Source organism: Cygnus atratus, chromosome 10, assembly GCF_013377495.2.
Source record: "Cygnus atratus isolate AKBS03 ecotype Queensland, Australia chromosome 10, CAtr_DNAZoo_HiC_assembly, whole genome shotgun sequence".
NCBI classification, from domain to species: Eukaryota; Metazoa; Chordata; class Aves; order Anseriformes; family Anatidae; genus Cygnus; species Cygnus atratus.
Window position 1 is genome coordinate 7430143 of NC_066371.1, and position 20101 is coordinate 7450243.

The 20101-nt window shown below is 42.6% G+C and overlaps 1 protein-coding gene across 3 annotated transcripts in view; it reads right to left on the reverse strand.

Moving 5' to 3' along the window:
• ATXN7 (ataxin 7) overlaps positions 1 to 20101 on the reverse strand; it is an 81726-nt gene that overhangs the window by 8593 nt on the left and 53032 nt on the right. For all 3 annotated transcript variants that reach the window (XM_035546725.2, XM_035546724.2, XM_035546726.2), the window contains 3 exons: positions 1995 to 2250; positions 1188 to 1450; positions 725 to 807 (listed from right to left, as the gene is read on the reverse strand). In XM_035546725.2, coding sequence (XP_035402618.1) covers positions 725 to 807; positions 1188 to 1450; positions 1995 to 2250 — 602 coding nt within the window. The remainder of the gene's footprint in view (positions 1 to 724; positions 808 to 1187; positions 1451 to 1994; positions 2251 to 20101) is intronic.

The following is a 20101-nucleotide window of genomic DNA, read 5'->3' on the forward strand; positions in this document are numbered from 1 at the left end:
CAGTTTAGCTGCTTTGCATTAAAAAAGGCTAAATATTATACAATTGCATAGGATCTGGATTTTCGGTTCTTTGGGACTTATACACCCTACCCTCCAAGACTTTCGAGCAAAAGAACACATTTAAACTGATCGAAAGTTTTTTAAAGATAGTTTAATTTAGAGTTTGACCTCTAGGCATACTCCACAGCTTTCTCAGAAGACTCATTTCTGAGTAAGCTGTGTAGGTAAATCCAGCAGCACCGGCATTTGCGCAAATACCTGTTAAGTATCTGCTGCAGGCTCTGGTGGGGAAAAGGAAAGGAGTGAGAGTGGGGGGGAGCTTGATTTATCAGAATCACACATAAACAAGTAATACTTCTAATGCTTACGATGGACTTTTAAAAATCCATGGTCTGTAACCCAAAGATTATCCCCCAAAAGAACATGCCGGCCCCTCTAGTACATACATGTGGAGTAACATAATTGTTTCCATGTCAGCATCCATGTAAAAGGTTTATACAAATATAAAGATCTCTGGGTTACCGTGGGAACTAAGTTTTTGGATAAACAATTGGCTTAACTTTGAAAACAATTCCTTCATGGTCCTAGATAATATGCTTTGAGAGGGACCATTTACAGTGGCAATTACTGACAGGAGAAATTTGTACTTTTCTGTTTTCTGTCACATTCCCTAGGAAATTAAATGTGAACTTTACAAAATCTTATTCTGATTAAGACATCCTACCTTGCATGTCAAAGACCTAGTACAGGGTTTCTTGGTTTCCACATCAATGACACCACAGTATATATCAGGATCAAATTCTCTCTCTGTCAAAGGTGCACAAATATGCCGATTATTGAAAACAGCTTTCATAAAGACGTCTTGAAATACTGACATTTATTTGCTTTAGAAAATTTAACCATACTGGAAATTGTTTTCAAATATAACACATCTTAAAACTAAGAACTGATAGGCCTGTAACACCTGGATGGTTTCTGAAAGCAACAGACGCATTTCATGTTGTTTGCATCCTTTACAAACACGTCAAGCTAAATTTAAATTCTAGTACGTAAATGTACCTAATTACAACTTAATGCTATAAAAGTAAATATTTACCTCTGAAGCTTATTTTTATGTATCTTATATACGTATTTTTATGTATACACTAATAAGAACAATATAGCAAAAAATATTTAAAAGCAATTACCTGACAATCTTTTATGTAAAAATTTCCTATTATTTGTATTTTCTTCAGGTTTCTTTTCCAAAAATGGAGGCACAGAGAGAAGACCTTTACCATTCAGTATCTGTCCAGGGGAAGGCAAGGGTGGCTTTGGTATTGAGGGACAATTAAGGCCAGTCTTTATTGAGGAACTCACAGTAGTAGAACAAGTTGGACCAACAGCAGTTTTCAGTTGGGCACCATCTATCTTTGGATGAATCTTTTCCACTTTGACAGATGGAGTCATACTATTATTTATGAAAAAGAAGGGGGGAAAAATTGTAAATGATAGTATCATGAGTCATAAATTACAAGAAGTACTTAAAATATATTACTCAATACTCTGATCTATTCACAGGTCAATTTTAGACCTAAATTGTTTATTCCCAGTTTTCTTATTTTTAGTCTTTTTCTTATTTATTTTCACATTTGTGGTGACGTTCACTATCTCTTCTGTTCTCTTGTCCCCATTTCCTTGGAAGTATTTCAGCGACAACAGAAACTTCAGAAACTCACTTACAACGAAAGTATGCAGATTGGATCAAAGAATAAAGACCCCCTAGTAGAATGGCCTTTATTTATAATGATTCAAGCTGCATCTTTGCAAGTGTCTCGTTCGACAGTTTCCAAAGTATACCTATAATCTTAGACTATGCTGCTGGAAAAGATCTGGAGGAGTTTAAAGTGGTCTCTCTCAAAGCAAAAATCCTCTGAAACAAGAGGAAGTTCTACTGATACAGCAGTTTCTATGCACGTAATAATATTTAATTCTTTGTCAAAATGCATACTCACATTTTATCATGGGGAACTTTGCTATGCTGTACCGGATGCATTAACCTGTTGTTTCCGCTGATCTGCAGCTTGTCTTTGGGTAATTTCAACAACTTGGAATTTGATGATGACGATGCACTAGTACCTCCACTGGATGAACGATTGCTACCACTTCCAGTGCTACCTTTGTTTTTTGAAGGGAAAGATGAAATGATGGAAAATACTGAAGAGGAGGGAGGAGTCAAAGGCGGCTTGCTGGAGGAGCTGTGTCTTCTTTCTGAAAAGGAGAAAAAAAAAAGGGGGTTTTAAACTCCCACAGCCCATGCAGAAACAATTCTTTAATACTTCATGTTGTCATTTACTCCATTAACATTTTTCCTTTATTGGCTTGGGAGGTCCTCTGCCACACACGGAGCAGAGAGGATTCAAGCCTCACTATAAACCATGAGGCTCCATTCATTGTTGGTCCCCAGTCAGTTACAGGAGTGTCTTTTAACTTTGTGAGCTACATTCCTCAGCCACTAAAGCTTAACGTTTAGTATACGCTCCCCACTCTCTCTCTCTCTCTCTCTCTCTCTCTCTGTCCATCTTACAGAACAAGAAAGTGAGAATCAAACCCAGACCTCCAACACACAAAGCAAAGAGACCCCTATCCTCAGGCCAAGCAAGCCTGAATATCACATCTCCTAAAGGAGTAACAATTACCTGTTAGTGTGTCACCCAGGGGTCAAAATGATATTGGAGCAAAAATTTTAAATTTTACTTCATCACAGTTTTTTGGTATGGTCTATTAGACCTTCCATGGGGAATGCCTCCGAGAACAAGGGCTGAAGTACTGACTTACACTGCTTTTTGCTTTTCTCTTATTAACTCTATTAATCCTTTCATAATATGACCAATGTAGGGAAGAATTCTATTTAGGAACAACAGAAAAAGGAGTAATGGATGTGCTTCTATGGAAAAGTCTATCTGAACATTTGAATGGTCAGGTTCCATCAACGAACACGTTGGAGAAGAAATGATTTAATTAACATTATACCGTTGGCATTAACCATTAGCCATTAACAGAAATATCTTCCTAGCACCATTTCAGTTAAAACAGCACATATTTTAAAGACGTTTCTTTGGAACAGTGAACTCTCAGTCACAGTACACTTGACAGCTTCCCGGGGTACCCAGCTCTGCCTACAAACGGACATGGTAATCGACCATTTGCTCAACTGATATTTGGACACCTGTGATTCCTAGATGACCTGTGCATGTAATCAACTCCTGCTTAGAGACCTCTCTCTGGCTATCAAGTACACGCAAACCACGGATCCAAGAGAGAACCAAGAATTAACAGGTCCCTCTGTGAAGATGAAAGGCACCTTCTCCTTGCTCGTGATAACACCTCTTTCCCAGCTGGTGTCATTAATGGTGCCCAAACCCACCACCGGTCCCAGACACAGCTTGCAGATTTTGACTTGAATTTACTTATACTGTCGAGGAAGCAGCCTACTCATCAAGTTACAACAAAGGGAAAGTCATGTTCAGCACAACCTGTACAGGAGTCTGTGACACTCTGGAAAATGTAAAGTAATACATCCACATTCTGCTTATATGACCTGTTTTTTCCCTCCAGTCCTAACTACAGCTATCACAGGGCACTGAGATGGTGGCTGAGCAGGGCTCCACTTGTAACTGGCAGCTGTTGAACTAGACTTCACCAGCCCCGTACCAGTCTAGTCCATTCAAAAAGCCACGCTGCTCAAGCAGTGCAAGAGGTAGGCACAGGAATCGAAGTCCTGGCAAGCTAGTTTCATACAGAGGTGGGAAAAAGCACTTTAAATATGTTCATTAGCTCAGGAAAAAAAAAAAAAGATAAAGATGAAAAACATACAGTTTAGACTGGAAGCCAAGAACTCCAGTCAAGAAATGATCTCCGAGACTGAGCCATGCGACGCACATTTCTATTTGTCTATCTGAGAAACGGGCATAAAGTACCTAACAAGCTTTCAGCTAAAGAATCATCTCTTCTTAGTTAGTATTTACGAAAAGCTATGAGAGGTCAGGCGAAATGCCCAACATAAACACATAACAAATGCTGCAATTTAACTTTTATCTCAAGAAATAACTGCTTTAAAGTGGTGAGGTTTCGAATGACTTGTCACCCGTGATGTTCAGTATCATCTCCTCGGGTTTTTAGAACCCTACGCCATTGAAGAGTTCTCTAGTACGTTAGCATATTTATATTCTAGTAAATGACCACGCTTCTAACATGACATACTGCTTACTGCCAAATGTCTTTTTATAGCAACGGCAAGAATCCCTGAGCGGCTTTGATAAGTTACTATTTGGGGGCCATTAGTTCAGCGATGCTACACCCCGGGAGATTACCCTGCGAGATAATGAGAAAACTTGCTCAATACTCTGTCACCTTCTGTGTATTTATAAAATTTGAAGTCTGAGTACTTAGTAGAGTTACAAATAATCTCTAACAATCCAGTGGATCACTACCGTTATCTTTGGGAGTTTGATTTTTTCCCCTCTGGTAAGAAGAGAAGGGTGTTACTTCCTTGGAGAAAACTTGGCAGACGAGAGAAGAGCTAGAATAAGACTGAGTGCAGTGCCCTTCTGCCTCCCTCCGTTAGGAATAAACTGGGCAAAATACGAATCTGTGTTATTGATCCAAACGATGATTTATCAACAAAGCGAGAAGGCTTTTCAACTGATTGTGAGCAGTCTTCTTTCGCTGCTGGTGACCTGCCTGGGCCTGTTTGGCATTGACTGACCGACCGGCAGGGCTGCTGCAGTGACTGCCTGCCTGGGAGAAGACCATGGGAAAGAACATCGGTCCCGTTCACAGCTGAACCCTGCCAAACACTTGCTCAACACGTTTAGTGCTTCAGTCTTTCTATAAAATTCATGTTTTTAAGTGAGATCTGTTCAATCTCTTTCGTAAAATACCTGAAGAATACCGATGTTCTTCCTTATGTAGTTCCCATTTGCCATTAACTCTGACTCAGCCTGAAAATATTTAAAAATAATTACCTCCAGGTGTTCAGTTTTCAGATTTTTAAAGTTAACATCCGTGTCCCTTCCCTTCATATAACTCTTGAAAGAAAAAAACTTTTTTTTTTTTTTTTTTTTTTAACTCCATGATTGCTTTTTGCAACACACGGCAGTGATCCCTCAAATACTACACCTGTCTGACATGGTTCTAAGCTCTAAAATCTCAGAGGGTTGGTTTTGTTTGTTTGCCTTTGCTTTGTTGTTGTTTGTTTTTAAAGAAAGAAGTAGTTTCGGCTTTGGACAAAGAATTGGAAAGTTTCCTTTGAGCTCTTTCAGACTTGCAGGAGATGTGCAATACATTCACAAATACACTACAGTTTCTAAACTTTAGGAAGAGTCCCGTGGTGTTCGTTCTGTGTGCATCAATTAATAGCTTCGGGCAGCAAACATAAGATGTACAGATCAAGTTTCATAAACTCATTTTTTTTTTTATACAGACTTCTTACGTAAGTACTGGGCAAAAAGTCAAACCGACCTGTGCCAGTGCTAGCAGAACCATCCTCAAAAATAAAGCACGCCCATTCAAACCCACAAGCAAGTTTAGTTCAATGAAATATGTCGTAACTTCAGTCAACATCCAGAAAAACAGTTTTAACATAGGTTAGTTTAGGGGTAAGAGTATTATTCAGTATAGAATTAAGCGTGTGCATTGAAACAAAGCATAAGTTCATGATTATGTAATTATTATTTAATTTATGCCTTGACCAAAGTAAAAGCATGACAGAAGTGCTACTTAAGCTTTTTTCCATCATACTGATCTATTATTTGACTTTTCATTTTAGAAATGAATTAGTGCAGTCCTACTAAAACAAACATCATTTACCTGGGGATAAAATTTACTTTGTGTCAGTATGAATATTACATTTCTATGGAAATTGTGGAGAACTAATTTACATGATCTTCTAATTGCTCCAGAAGGATCGGATCCATGACTTGACACGAGAACGCAAGAAGAGGTGACTTACACAAGTCCAGCAGCAGCCTGACAAGGCACCTGAGGTCTGTAGCTGCTGAAGTTTTAAACATTCAAAGCTGCAAGATGCCGACAATTCTGCTTTTGTGCATGTGCACAATCGCTGTCATTCCAACATGGCTGGCAGCTAGATGAATCTTTTACCTGCAGGTATTTCTAAAATCCTCACATCAGGACATTTTATCACGAGGCACAGACACCATGCCTCCATAGCACACACTAAAACTGGCAGATGAAAGGCACGGGCTTGGAGGACAGGGACCTCCCCACACTGTTGGGCTGCACTCTTCTTAACACTGAAGAATTTAATACAAGTGGACACAACCACGAGTAACACAGAGGCAGGCAGAAGAGCCACTCCCACACTGCTTCTTCAGCAAATGAATGAAGTCCACAGATCCAGAAGAAAATTTTGAGCAGTAAATTTTGATTTGACCAGGGATACCAAAAGTCCTGCGCTCTGAAAGGGGTTTTTAAGACACAACCCTCTTCTGCAATTTTTTTGGTTGTTTGCTAGCTCAGGTCCTCAGCCACCGCACTGTGAATTGCTCTGAAAGATCTCACCACAGCTACAGCTTTTAGTGCAGCAGCCAGCTAAGATCCTTTTGCAGCTCTAACCTGAATGCCTGTGCTGTGCAATGACCTCACGACGACAAAATAATAAAAATAATTGAAGAAAAAAAGAAAAAAACAGGCCTATGAAGATCTTGCAGAGGAAACCCAGGAGCTAAAACAATCACCAACACAGCAGACAAATTACTCGTCCTTTGATGCCACCCTGGCAGCGTGCAGCTGGTTGGGAGCAATCGCCTGTGCAGGATCTTGATCTGCTGCTCACTCACTCACTGCTGCTTCATTATCCTGCTCTAATCGTGGGGCCCAGATACCAAGGATTCCGCCCTAATCTTCCACTGATGTCCCTTTAATCATCTGATCAGTTGTGTTTGCACTGCAAGTCAGGATGAGGTCACTGCACGCCCAATTGTGTTGTGTTTAAACTTACACTCCTAGCTGACTAGACAGCGTCTAAACAAAGTTAGATTCTTCTCTCCAGCAAGAAAGTTGCAGAAGAGAACATTTAAAGAGCGCACGCCATCAGCATGACAGACTGCCACGGTGTGATTGGCACCAGTACAATCTGTCATGTCTCTAGAGAGAGTTCTTGTTTCAAAAAAAAAAAAAAAGTGCTTGCAACCAGCTGATATCATTGTTTAATGCTCAGCGTTAGTAAAACCACGAAGACAGGCTGACTGATAGTCATGCGTGCTTCTGTCACTCCATTCACAGAAACACAACACTTTAGCAGGAGAGAAGAAATATTAATGGAGGTGGTATATAAATATATTGCAGCATGCCAAATGCAAGTCAGGTGGCACATCCGAACGCGGCACGTCACTTTACGCATCTCCATCACTTACCACAATGGTCTTCCTTATCTCCACCAGAGTTCTTGGATATTGTAAATAAGTAGTAATAGGCATAAAGTGCTTATCTAAGAAATAGGTTTATATAATATCTTTTATATAGATTACGGTCACGTTAGCCACACTGCTGCAACCTTATGTCTCGCACTTCCTTGCTTTAAAACTATTCAGCGCACTTGCAATATCGAGTACGTTTTACTGCCCGTGAGTCACGCCATCCCATGATGAGGCAATTAAGCCACAACGATAAAACTTAAAGTACGTCTCTTCTTGATGTTTTCAAAAATCCACCAAAACGCAATACCCAACCAGTTTTGAAGAGGCCATTTTAAAACCCAGGTTCACCTCTGCAACTTGACGCGTTAAAAGGTTTGCTGTGCCTAGCAGGGGTTTAAAAGGTGCTGGTTCGCGTGTGTTTACACACACCTGCACCACATACGTGCCACAGCATTGTTCTCACCAAGACACTCTTACATTTACATTGAGATGGCAGTACCTAAGCAGATAAAACCATCTTCTTAAGGCAAAAATAGGATTTAAGGTCAAACCATACATTATAGAGCAAAACATAACTGCAGAAATGAACAGTTTTTAAAATTCCCTTTAAAACGTTCTTTCACATTGATGCGCTTTTTGGAGGCTTCAACTCGGATGTTGCATGAAACGTTTACACTCTCCCACAAAGAGAGCTCAGAAAATCATTTTCCTCTCGGAAAATCCTTTGCTGAAGCCAAAGACAAATAAAGCACACACATCAGACCTGACTGGGTATGCTCCAAAATTACTTGTCAGTTCTGAGGATGTTTTTACTTCTCATATGAGTACTATATCACCACGAAGCTTTACATGTCATCTGTTTTCTGCATCTTTGTTTGAAAGAAGCATTGGTGTGTTTATTTCCTGCTCCGCTGTCCAGCAGTCCTAAGCAGGGGTAAGGTCTCATTGTTCCAGACGTGAATTCCTGAAACATTCCCTTGTCTATCATCTCGAAAACACACACTGCGAGTCTCCCTAAAGAGCATATAAAATCTGCCTCTGCTTTAATTGGAGTACACTGATTTATTATGCAAATTCATAATTACAGGGAACAAAGTTGGTTTTTTACTATTATTATTTTCATTTATTTAAGAAGTGCTTTGGTTACAAATGCACAATTCAGAATCCAAAGCTCTCACATACCCTGAAAATCAATTATTTGTGTATCATTCCAGTTCTGAAATCCCTCCATATTAACTTGCAGTGCTTTAAGACAATGAAATAAAACACATCTGCATGTTTATGATGGTCCAGCACACTCAACTACGGCTCCTCATGAAATCCAAACTTGCATTCAGCAAAAGCCACTGACCGTTTGAATGATATATTTAAGGTTTTTGCTCCGTTTTCACTTTGGGTTGTTTTTAAAAACAAGTTTACCAGAGCACTTAACATCGGAAATGAGAGCAAAGTCGGGAAGCAGCAAACTTCATTCCTTGAGAAGGATGCTGCCTTTCGTCTTCCCTGGCCTCGCTGCACCACATCAGGTGTGCTATTTCAGCCCTTTGAAGTTTCCCAACGTTTAAATTTGAATATTTGGAAATTATTTACTCAAGTCCCAAGAGGTGTTTTGATGGGTAGTTAGTTAACCACATCCCTTTGAGCAGAATCAGAATACAAGTGTTAGCTATTATTACTCTGCTTGTTTCGTTACTGTAGTTACTGAGCAGCACTGTCTGCTTTCAAAACTGCAAAAGCAATTGCTCTCTGATTTCTAAATGCATACGTTTAAAGATTTCCTCGAGATTTACTTACTAGAAGTGAAAGCCACTCACAAGTGATCGCTGTGCTAATGTTTTAGATAAGGGAGTATGAAATGATGTGTAAGCAGGATTACAGTGTTATTGCTGCTGTTGAAGAAAACAGAGGGAGTAGGAGAAAGTTCATTTTCCCTAGTAAGAATCCAAACGCCAATTTTAATGCTTTAAAATCATAGGACAAAAAGGAGACAATTCTGTAACCATAATTTAGGTTATTTAAATAATGCATTTTAAATGCTATGAACATAACTACAGCACAGCCAGGATAATGTAATTCTCTGATCGCAGAATACTAACTCAGCAGAAATGGCTTTCTCCACTACAAAAACTGCAGCAAACTGCCCCAAAGCAAACACACCCTCCCTCCCCCCCGAGATTGCCACCACAGAAAGGAGAGCTGGGAGCAGATTGCAAGTAGCAGTATTAAGAACGTAGCAAAAATAGCAATGCTAAAATGTATTTAAATAAACAGCTTTCAATTGCATCCCTTCTTCCACCGCTTCCTTCCCACAACACACTGTACACCACTAATGCTAGTTTTTCAATTTTTCCATATTCGTTACTAATCCTTTCCAAAGCCTTGTGTTCAGAGCACATGAGTGGTTCTGCCGTCAATTTCAACAAGATTTAAGATTACTCTTTACCATACATGGGTTTTGCTCGAGAGATGGGGAATAACCTCTGAAGCACCCACCAGCGCAGTGCTGTTAGCCCAAGCCAGCAAAAAGACTCCAGGGTTTTGCTTTGCACCTTTCTGTCTTTCTGCTCTTGCCTGCAGTGGCAAACTGAAATTAGTGATGCTCCCGTCAGGTTCATTTCAGCTCTTCAGAACCTCCTGGAGAGGAGTAAAACTCTCAAGAGCAACGTGGGAAAGCTGATGGAGGCAGGACATTACATTACTGATGGAGCAGAACCGCAAGCAAAATGGGGCCAAGGGCCAAATGCTGCTAGGAGGTCCCAGAGGACGGTGGTTTCGCCGGACATATCAGACTTTACTCCACCTTTCTCCATCCCCCTTTGTCCAGGCATACCCAAATGCAAGGGCCCTAACATTTCAAAGAGACTCCGGCATAACATGCACGAGCAAACTCCTGGAACACTTTCCTGAGCCACTTGACAAGGGGCTGACAAGAGAATGGGTTTCTCACCAGGGAACTGGCCCTAGAGCTCCGGGTAGGTAGCTGGCTTCTAAATCTGTCAAGCATGGGAATATAAATATCACAGAGTTATTACGGAAAGACAGCAGAGTGTCTTAGATGGTAATCGGGCCATGCAGAGATTATAATGTCCATGCTATGAGCACTAATCTCTGCGTAGCCCGTTGACGACATGACAATACCTGCGCTGTCTGATTAAAAAACAGGCGCTGAATAAACCATATTTTTGCTATTAAAAATTGTTCTTTGGAATAAACTTAGGAGAAGCCAGAATTCTAATAAACAAAAGCATCAACTAACAGAGGTAGGCTGTACAGCCCAGCACTGTACCAAGATGCAGGATGGGTCAGCTTCCTCCAAAATACAGCTGGAAAACTCATGGGAAGAGTCTCATATATGTTTAACCCAAATGACATTAAAGAAATGCTTCAATTTTTCAAAACGGGCATAAAGCAAGTTAAAAATAAGAGACATTATTCCAGAGTTTCATAAAAAGGTGAGTAACAGAAGAATAAACAGAAGTTCAATAAAAAACTATGTTGAGAGCATGGGAATAAGAAATTAAGGTAAGAAGACCCACATAATTTCTGATTTTCCCTTTCTGCCCATTTGTACCCAGCAGTCAGGATACACCTTTGCCATCATGTTTTCTCCATTCAGCATCAACACAGCTTCTTACAAGACCTTATTGCATAGTGTTATGGTTCTGGTGTAATGTATTCGTCTGACTTCACGTGTTCAAATGTCTGCCTAGCTTTCATCTTGCTGATGCTCCTATTCACACCACACTACAGAATTTTAATGTTTTGCCTGCAGCTATTCCTTTACATGTAGCCAACTTTAATCCTCGCAAGTTGGCTGTCAAACTCGGCTCTGCTGCAAAATAATACGCTGAGGTTGAAAACTTCTTAAAAGCTGTTAGACAACCCAAATACGAAGGGGCTCATGGCCTAACTGACAAAGTCCTGGGTATAAGAAAGTGGACTTGGAATGGAAAGCTCTCCATAAGGAAAAGAAGAAAAAGAATTTACTTAGCTAAGAACAGAGGAGTAAGAGGAAATTTTGAAGGAAATACAAAAATAGTAGTGTCAGATCAGTAGATGTGATTCCTTGGTTTTTGTCATTGAGAAGCTGCAGGACAGAAGAGACACTGAATGCATATTTTTCTTATGCACTACGTGAATAACCAGTGAAATCCACTGCCACCTGACATGAAAGCTTTGTAAGATAAAAAACCAAGCGTATTGATGCATTGAACTAGCCACAATGCTGACTCTAAAGGCCACTCCGCCCCAGGGTTGAAGATTTGAAGAAACACCAACTGAGATTCCTCACACCTGCCTCCGTGTGCTTGGCACCGACCGTGTGCTGCGTGGCTGTGACAAGCCCAGAGCTCCCGTAGGGCTACGGGGACAGGAATGTCACCGAACCCCGGCAGCTGCTGCGATGGCCGTGGGCCCAAACGCCACGGGGGGAAGCCAGAGGGGTACAGGGGATCAGGCCTGGGGCTCTGCCCGCTTGGCGAATGCTGAGTTTTCTTTTTGGGTCTTGAAATGCAGGATTTTAACTTAAAACTCTGACTTTTCAAGATGGAGAAGGAAGAAAGGAAGCGAACCTAAGGTTAGGTAAATTGTGATAGTTTTCCAAAAGATGCTTCAAAAGTCAGACGCCTTTGCAAAATTTGAAATCTCTTGGAACTTAAATGCCCATGCTGCAACATCAGTGAAAAGAGAATAAACACGGTGGTTTGGGGTTTTGTTTAAGTCAGACCCTTATGTTATTTTACCCTGATATAATGACTGTAGACACTAGTCAGTTTTCAGTCATAAAAAAAGGCTTGTTGCAGCTTATCTCATTAACACCGCTCAACCATAATCGGTGTGAAACAACCACTCCGTGCTTCAAGCCACCGAAACACACTAACTGCGCCCATTAAAGCTTTACGGCAGCGGTAGCGCGGCGAGGCCTCCGGAAACCACGAAGGCAGCGAGCCCAGGGCAGCACCCCAGGGTGCTGGCACAGGGCGGCCTTCGGGCTGCGGCCGGGCCCTCCCCAAAGGGCTCGGCTCGACCCCAATGGCTCCTGAACTTTGGCCAAGCGGCTCCGGTGACGTTACCTCCGGCGGCGCCCGAAGATGGCCGTGGCGGCGGGGCCGGCCCTCAGGCCGCTCTCCCCTCTCCACAGCGAGCTGCCAGGCCGGGCCCGGCAGCCATGTGAGGCCTCGGCCCCCTGCGTGCCGCCCCGCGGGGCCGCAGCCCTACGGAGCTGGATTTGGGGTTTTGAAGCCCTGCTGTGGGTGGGTGCCGGGCTCCTTCCCAGGTCAGCGCTCGGCCAAAGACAAAACAAAACAAAACGCGGAGCTGCTGAGGGGAAAAAAAAAAAAAAAAAAAAAAAGGAAGAGGAAGAAACGGCTCACGGCTTTCGCTCTTGTTTTAAATTACCATAATCCGAGCTGAAATTTCTGGCCCTTCCTCACTCACCGAACTCACGTTTAGAGCCAAGCAACCCTTTCTCCACTGAAATAAAAAGGCTGCTGAGAGGAAAGGCCTTCGGCTATCGGTATCAGTGCATTGCTTGTCTGTAAACAACAGTTGAGCAGAAGCAGGGAGAACGACTTGAGGAGGGGTGGTTAGTTTGCATTTATTTTTGCTCTTTATTTTTTTTTAAAGGAACACACAGAAGCCCGGAGACTGCACCTCCGATTAACAAGCTTAGAAACACATACTACATCCTCAAACACTTTTATCAAATAGCAGCTTTCCCATGCCTCTGCAGGGAGGCTCTGAGATAGCGATCAGTTCCTCTTTCGCTCTGAATTTCTAGAGAAGCTGACAGCTCACATCAGCTATCCATTAATAAAGGGCAGCTCAGGGATACAAAGACAGCTCCTTGGACTGCGTTGTTTTAAAAACATCTCCTTCCATTGTCAAAATTAGCACCAGTCACACGTGCTTTTGGAGGATTTGTTTTTACTGTACGTTATTCTAAGTGATGCCTATAATTAAAGCTGGGTAAGTCCCTAACAGATTTTAGTGGTTCACAAAATTCTTGACTTGAAACTACCATGTGGGAAACCAGCACTGATGTATTTGTTTTCTTACCAACTAGAATTTATCCTTCCTTAGCCTTTGATTTGGTCTATTCTCATTCTGGGACCAAGAGGGTAACTTTTACTTGGTTGCTTGTTCCACAAATAAACTGACCAGGACCAGGCAATTTAATTCCAGTACTGCACAGCGTAGTAAGTTGTCTTCCTTCTGAGTAGGAGCGAGGACAAAGAGTCCGATCGCTAAGAAACCCCAGCAGCTGGGTGTCACAGCAGGGCTGGGATGGAAGCGAGAGGCACGGCGGTACATTCACGTGGACAGAAAACTGCAAGAGCCCATCGAACGGTGCACCATTGCTGAGAGAATGCACCGGGGTTTTAGGCTTTGCTATGTCACAGCGTATATGCTGATTGTCTCCATCTTTGCATGTGTTTTTATTTACTATTTTCCAAGGACCAAAGGTTTCTGAGAGATTTTATACAGTAAACACTCATAGGATTTCACCCTGAAGCAGACTGATGCGTGTGGCACAGCTAAACGACAAGTCGGAATGTGCATTCTGACAAACGCAGCAGTAATTTTACTTCACGAAGTAAAAGCAGCCTCTTATATAAGGCAATGGAACGCTGAAATTATTTTCCTGGTGCTAAATATTACAAAGGTTTTAAGTTCTGTTTTCTAGCAACTCCACTTAAAGTCGTTAAAAAAAAAAAAACAAAAAGCAACATCATTTGATTCAATATAAACACTGAAATCATCAGTGAATGTCCAGGTTCAGAGGCCTAGAATTATCCATGAAAGCTGCGAGAATGCTTCGTGCACATCCAGTCATCTGCCTGAACACACGGATGGCCGTGGAGCGGCACACTCTGCTGCCTGCTGGCTCGCAGCGCCGGCCTCCTGCAGGAAGGGCAGCCAGCTCAGGGCGGCAGGGAGAGGGGCAACTTGCTGCGCATCAGGAACCGAATTTCCAGGTCTTTGCTGCTGCAAAATCACCCAGGAGAAGGACAACTGGAAATGTGTCAACCCCGCCTTTCCACGTTTGCTCACTGAACACAAACGTGAAGTATTTGTATCACGTGTGATGCTATCACTAAGCACACGCATCCAGTATGGAGTACTGCAGAACCTTAAGTAGCAGCCCCCTCCCAATCATTCTGCAGCCTAAAGTATTCTGCATATTTTGCATTTTCATGAAAATACTTTTTCAGCTTGGCTAAAGGATTTTAAGTCTTTTATTTACATCATATTTTCTCATCTGGTCTTGTGAAGTGAGACAAACGCCACTCTGCCATCTCTCCTTCACTTGTCCACATTCTAGCATTCTGTTCTGTATTTTGAAATAAATGCATTTTAAGAAGAACCGAGAGCTGGATTAGACGTGACCCCCAGCACCTCCACCACTGACACAGGTCCCACAGATACTGGCATGCAAATGTCTTATTAAGCTGGCAGGCAAAAAAAAAAACAAATGCAAAACATGACGTGCAACCTGAAGCTGTGTGCACGCACTGGGCAGGAGGTGTTGCAACGGGAAGGCAAGTGATGGCAAAATGCACACAGGACAAAGGCAGCGACAACTAGGCTTCATTATCTGCACTGCACACGAAATAACTCATTTATCCTTTCTAAAAATTCAGCAATCTCAGGCACCAATTTCACAATCACTTTAAGCTGGCTGGCGCAAGCTCGTCCTGCCACAGCAAAAAGTGTGCCTGCCCTCTCCCCCAATCCCGACCGCACGGTTCGAGCCCCCGTACCATCTGCTCTCCTCCTAACAAAGAGCAAAACGATCGGTTCAGAGACCTGACAGCCCCACAAACCGCACGCCTCATTGTGCCAAAGCTAGCAATTAACAGAGCGAGGACTAGCACGTATTAAAAAGCGACTTGATCACAGGGAAAGGGCTACAGGCCAGAGCAACTTTTAAACAGCCGGCAGCGACAAAGAACCGGGTCAGGAGCTGCGGTAACGATTATTTTGACTAGATCCTAAAAGTTTTGAGGGGGATGTAAAAATTTGGACTTCCAAGGAATTTCATCTGATTGATATCAAGACAGCACAAACTGGGCTTGCTTACACTGCAGCCTGCTTAGATTTACATTTAGGACATTCTAAAATGACTTTGTTGTAAATATTTTGTTTCACAGAGATTGTTTGGTTACTGGTTACTATTATTATTCTTCCTGGAAGGAAGAGAATGACAGGCCTTGAGCCAACACCAAACTTCTTGAAGTTGGTCAATTGAGAACTCCTGTGTGGCTACTTGGAAAACCCACTGTGCTGCTCTGGGAGAGGCACCGAATGAACCCTGCCATACGCTGTGACACCCCGAAACCAACCTCAGCGTACAGAGCAGCAGGATTACATAAAATGTGCTGCTACTGACTTGTCTCTGAAGTCTTGCGTGTCTTTTTTTCACCTGAAGCTGGAAAGTAGCACTCTGAAGTAGCATCATGAATGAAATTCCAGCCCTCCAGAACCGTGGGGCAAGGGGTTTGGAAATCAGCGTGTTTTTATCTGGCACAGCTGCTGCTTTGGAGCTTGTCTTACGTGCTGCAGAAAACACACGTACATCTGGCAAGATTTCTAGTTCTGGTGTTTTCTTTTCCAAACCAGAGTGCTTAGAGGTTTCTTGGGTTTTAGAAAAGCAGAACGAGTCCAAAACAAAATGGATTACATCTTATGTAATGAGCACAAATTGAGTACAGAGAACAGCTTGACAGGCTTCTTGGTACACAATCAAGTGACAGCATTTTATGCCTTATTATCAACTCCACTTACACAGGGTGCTTGCTTCTATCAGAAATACAAAATATAAATGCTACCCATATAGTATGCGTGTACACAGAGCAAAGACTGAAAATACCTTCTATATAGACTTACGCCTTTTTCACAGATTAGAAACAGAGAAAGACATTTGGTACATCAGATTTCAAGCGTGCGACCACAGCTATTGTTCAGTGCTGCCACTTGGACAACTGGGACAGGGCAGAGGAAATATCAAGCAGCCCAGGAGTTGGTCAGGGCTTTCAGTTCATCCTAAGTAGCTGCCAAGCATCCAGCTGCCCCACGTACCTTCTCCTGATGATAAAAAAAGTGATGGGTACGGTCCTAAAGGTCAGTACCCATCTTCGTTCTGAATATTGATCAATCCCATGGAAAGCAGGCTGGACAGAGAAAGGAACCGGTCCCTACCAAAATTAAGTGACACCATCTGTCATTACCATTCTGTGACAACTGAGATGTGACCATCACACCTTGCAATACTACTTCTATGTATAGGTTTGTAACATTTCTATGGCTATCAAAGCAAGCATAAGTATTTCCAGAAGCTGGCTGGTGGATAGCTTTGTGACCGACATGACTCCTTTGGTCAAGAAATACATGGCACTACGGCAGGGAGGGGACTGAACAGCGCTGGTTTAAAACCTTTCCTTTGACCTTACGGACCAGGAGAGGGCCAACACGGCACGCTTCCAGGCATATATACGGTTATGAGTGGCTTGTCACAGACTGTAAATCAAAGGGAAACTGAAGAAAACAAGTGCCAGCCAGTCCCATGCCAACAACAAGAAGGGCCAGAGCAGTACTGTAAGGTTTCTCATTATGATCTAGAAATACAGAAGAAATGAAAACAATTACTTCACTAAGCTCACCCTATTACAGCTGACAGTTATAAGAACACCAAAATGCTTAGCCTACTAACTCAAACAAAGACATAGCCATGTGGTAACAAAGGAGATACAGCCAGCTTTCCTCTTAGCGAGGGGACAAGTCATGAACTCCATGTGAGTATTTATGGACGCTAACAAATAGCTTTTAAAACCATCCAAATATACCGTACAAAACTTCTGATCAGCCCAAATGCAGCTGTACAAATAAAACCACAAACACTGGACAGCTTCAGACTCCAAGGTGCAGAGGCTTAAGGAAAGGGGTACACCATCTACCTAACCTGCAGGATTAGCTGCAATAGAGCACAGAAGCGAGGGCTTCTGCTGGCTGCTAGATATGACAAACAGGTTCTTTGGAACCTGCAGGGTCACACGCAGAGGAGACAGCACAATGCAACTTCTGCCTGGAGGAGGAAGGAAATCCTACAGGGTAAAAACATTAGAGGATGATCTGGCTAAAAGGGAAGACTTCCTTGGGAAAGCTACTATACATAGAATCTTGAGTTAAAGATTTTCTGACAATCTTGCCATACAGGGAAGAAAAACCCAGTTATGCAGAAACTGCTTTAACTCTCCTGGAGCTTTGTCTAATTGCATCCTTTAGAAACCAGCAGGAAGAGCGAGAGTTTCATACCAACAGTGACAACTCATTACTGGTGGAACAGAGAACAGGAAAGAGGACTAGAGGCTCTTGACGATGCTGCTTCTTTCTCTGGTGCAACCTGGGGAAACTAGTTAGAATGTAATTGTAATCTCTGTGGCCAGCAGCTCTCTCAGACATCGCAGAATGTCTACGTGGGAGCAGAACAGGCGAGTTTATTAGGAGTTTATGTATTAGACACTGATGGCTTCTGCATCATTTGGCTGTCGTTCAAAGGATTAACCTGTTGCTCTGCTGCACAACCAAAGGAACATCTATGTAAGTTATAGGGTAAACACCTTGATTTTCTACACAAGCAGTACCTCAGGATTTTGTTCCATGAACAGCAGATAACAGGGTTTGCTGTAGGTATTTCGGCTGTTACTGCTTGAAACAGGTAACGCTATCCAGTCAACAATAGTATCACACGCTTATGTACAATTTCATGGCATATTTATCTTACTCATACACATTTTACTCATCAATGCACTTACAGGTTTTACTCATCAATACTCCTAAAGGTTGCACCGTATAGGAAGTGATACACACTCCCTCTTCTGGTAACATCTTAAGAAATCTAGTTTCTAGACTTTATATATCAAATGTTAGATTTTAAGTGTATCCACTTGGAGAACTGGTGGGCATTCCTCCTCCTGCTCTACTGCAAAAGCAGCCTGAAAGCTACACACACACATGCTATCCACCTCTAACTCTAAAAATTATTATTTAGACTACAGAAAATAAGATTTTTTAGATACACTTAAGAAATCCAGGAAAAAAAAAAAAAAGGAGGGTGTGAGAAGAAAACAAACATAAGACGACGTGCACATGCATGCATTTATTCATTTCCCTCCTTGATGGTCAGCACCTCATAGAGCTGGGAGAGGTGTCCCAAGTAAAAACTGTTGTTTTTTTCCACCGAACCACACCAAACCTGAGAATGCTATGTCATTACGCAAATCACACTAATACACATTGCTGCCAAAACACTAAGAGAAAAAATACTGAAAAAGCTTCTGTTTCCTCTTGCTAAACCTCTCCTCCTTTTCTCTCCCTTCTTCCACTTTTCCCCCTCAATACAGAGTAACGAACTCAGCAATCTACCTACTTCATCTTCCCTTCTATGAGGTCATTTTCTCCTACTTTCCTTACTTAGCTTCCCCTTTATTGTCTCCATCTATTTCTTTTTAACTATGTTTTACTTCGGCTCTTTGTTTTACATTTCCCTTTTTAGCAATTCCCTTGTGTCCTCTCCTTCCCCCCCTCGGACACACACCCCCCGACTGCACACCACTTCACTGTAGCTGCAGGGAGAGCTCTGCCAAGCCGCAGCCCTCCTGCCCATGCTGGCTGGCTACTGCCACCACGGCCCCTTCATGCCCTCAGGCAGGTGCTGCACAGCTCCCAGCCCTCCTCCAGCATCGCGACTGGAGGCTGGGAGCAGGGGTGGCTTGGCAAAAAATTAACCTGACCGATGGGTACTGCTGAGATTACCTATCTGCCATCCGTAGCTGTGCTCACGGAGAAAAAGAGGCTAAGTGCAAATCCTCTCTCTTCCGAACGTGGCAGTTGTTTGAGAGATGGCTGGTGGGATGAGAGGGTACAGTCTGTGCAACTTGAAACTAGGTGCTGTCATGAAAAAAACAAGAAAAACTATATTCTTTATGACAGTTCAATATTCCACACTGTTTTACGAGCTTCCCAGGATACTCCTCCCTGGAATTACGAAGAGCTGCGGTGTTCATCTGAGGTTTGCAATTCTTGGAATAACCTACTCACTGCATGAGAACACAAACTTCTCCCTCAAAATAAACGGGGAAGTCCTTATAAATACTTAAGTGCTTTGCATGCAGTTGGCTTTTGAAATTAAACTACTACTAGCCCCACTCCACCCCCAGCACCCAGTTCGCATCTCGATGGCTATGACACATTCCCAGCTCTCCTCCATGACAGCAGAAATCTTGCTTCTTTTAAAAACCGATCCAGTCTCCGTTCAGCTCCCTAGCTCCTAAACAGGTTGCAGCTTCGTTCTTCTGTGCTCAGCTCAGGGCTCCGTGCCAAGCCCTGCGTGCCCATGGCCTGCCCTCGCAATGCATGCCACCTCCTCTGGCTGAGCTCCAGCTTGAAGGAGTGGCTTAGGCGCTAGAAAGAGCCCTTTTAGCTGGGAAGGAAACCTTCCAAGGACGTGGAGCATGTAAACCGATGCAGAATTGCCTCCTCTGCATCTGCAGAAAGTCTGAAATAGTTCTGAGAGCTGTGTTCTGCTCCACAGGCCGAATTAATTTTGATGCAACTTAGCATTGAATTTTAGGTGAGTTACCTCTCATTTTGGATCACTTTTAACCGTAAGCCTGACGCGA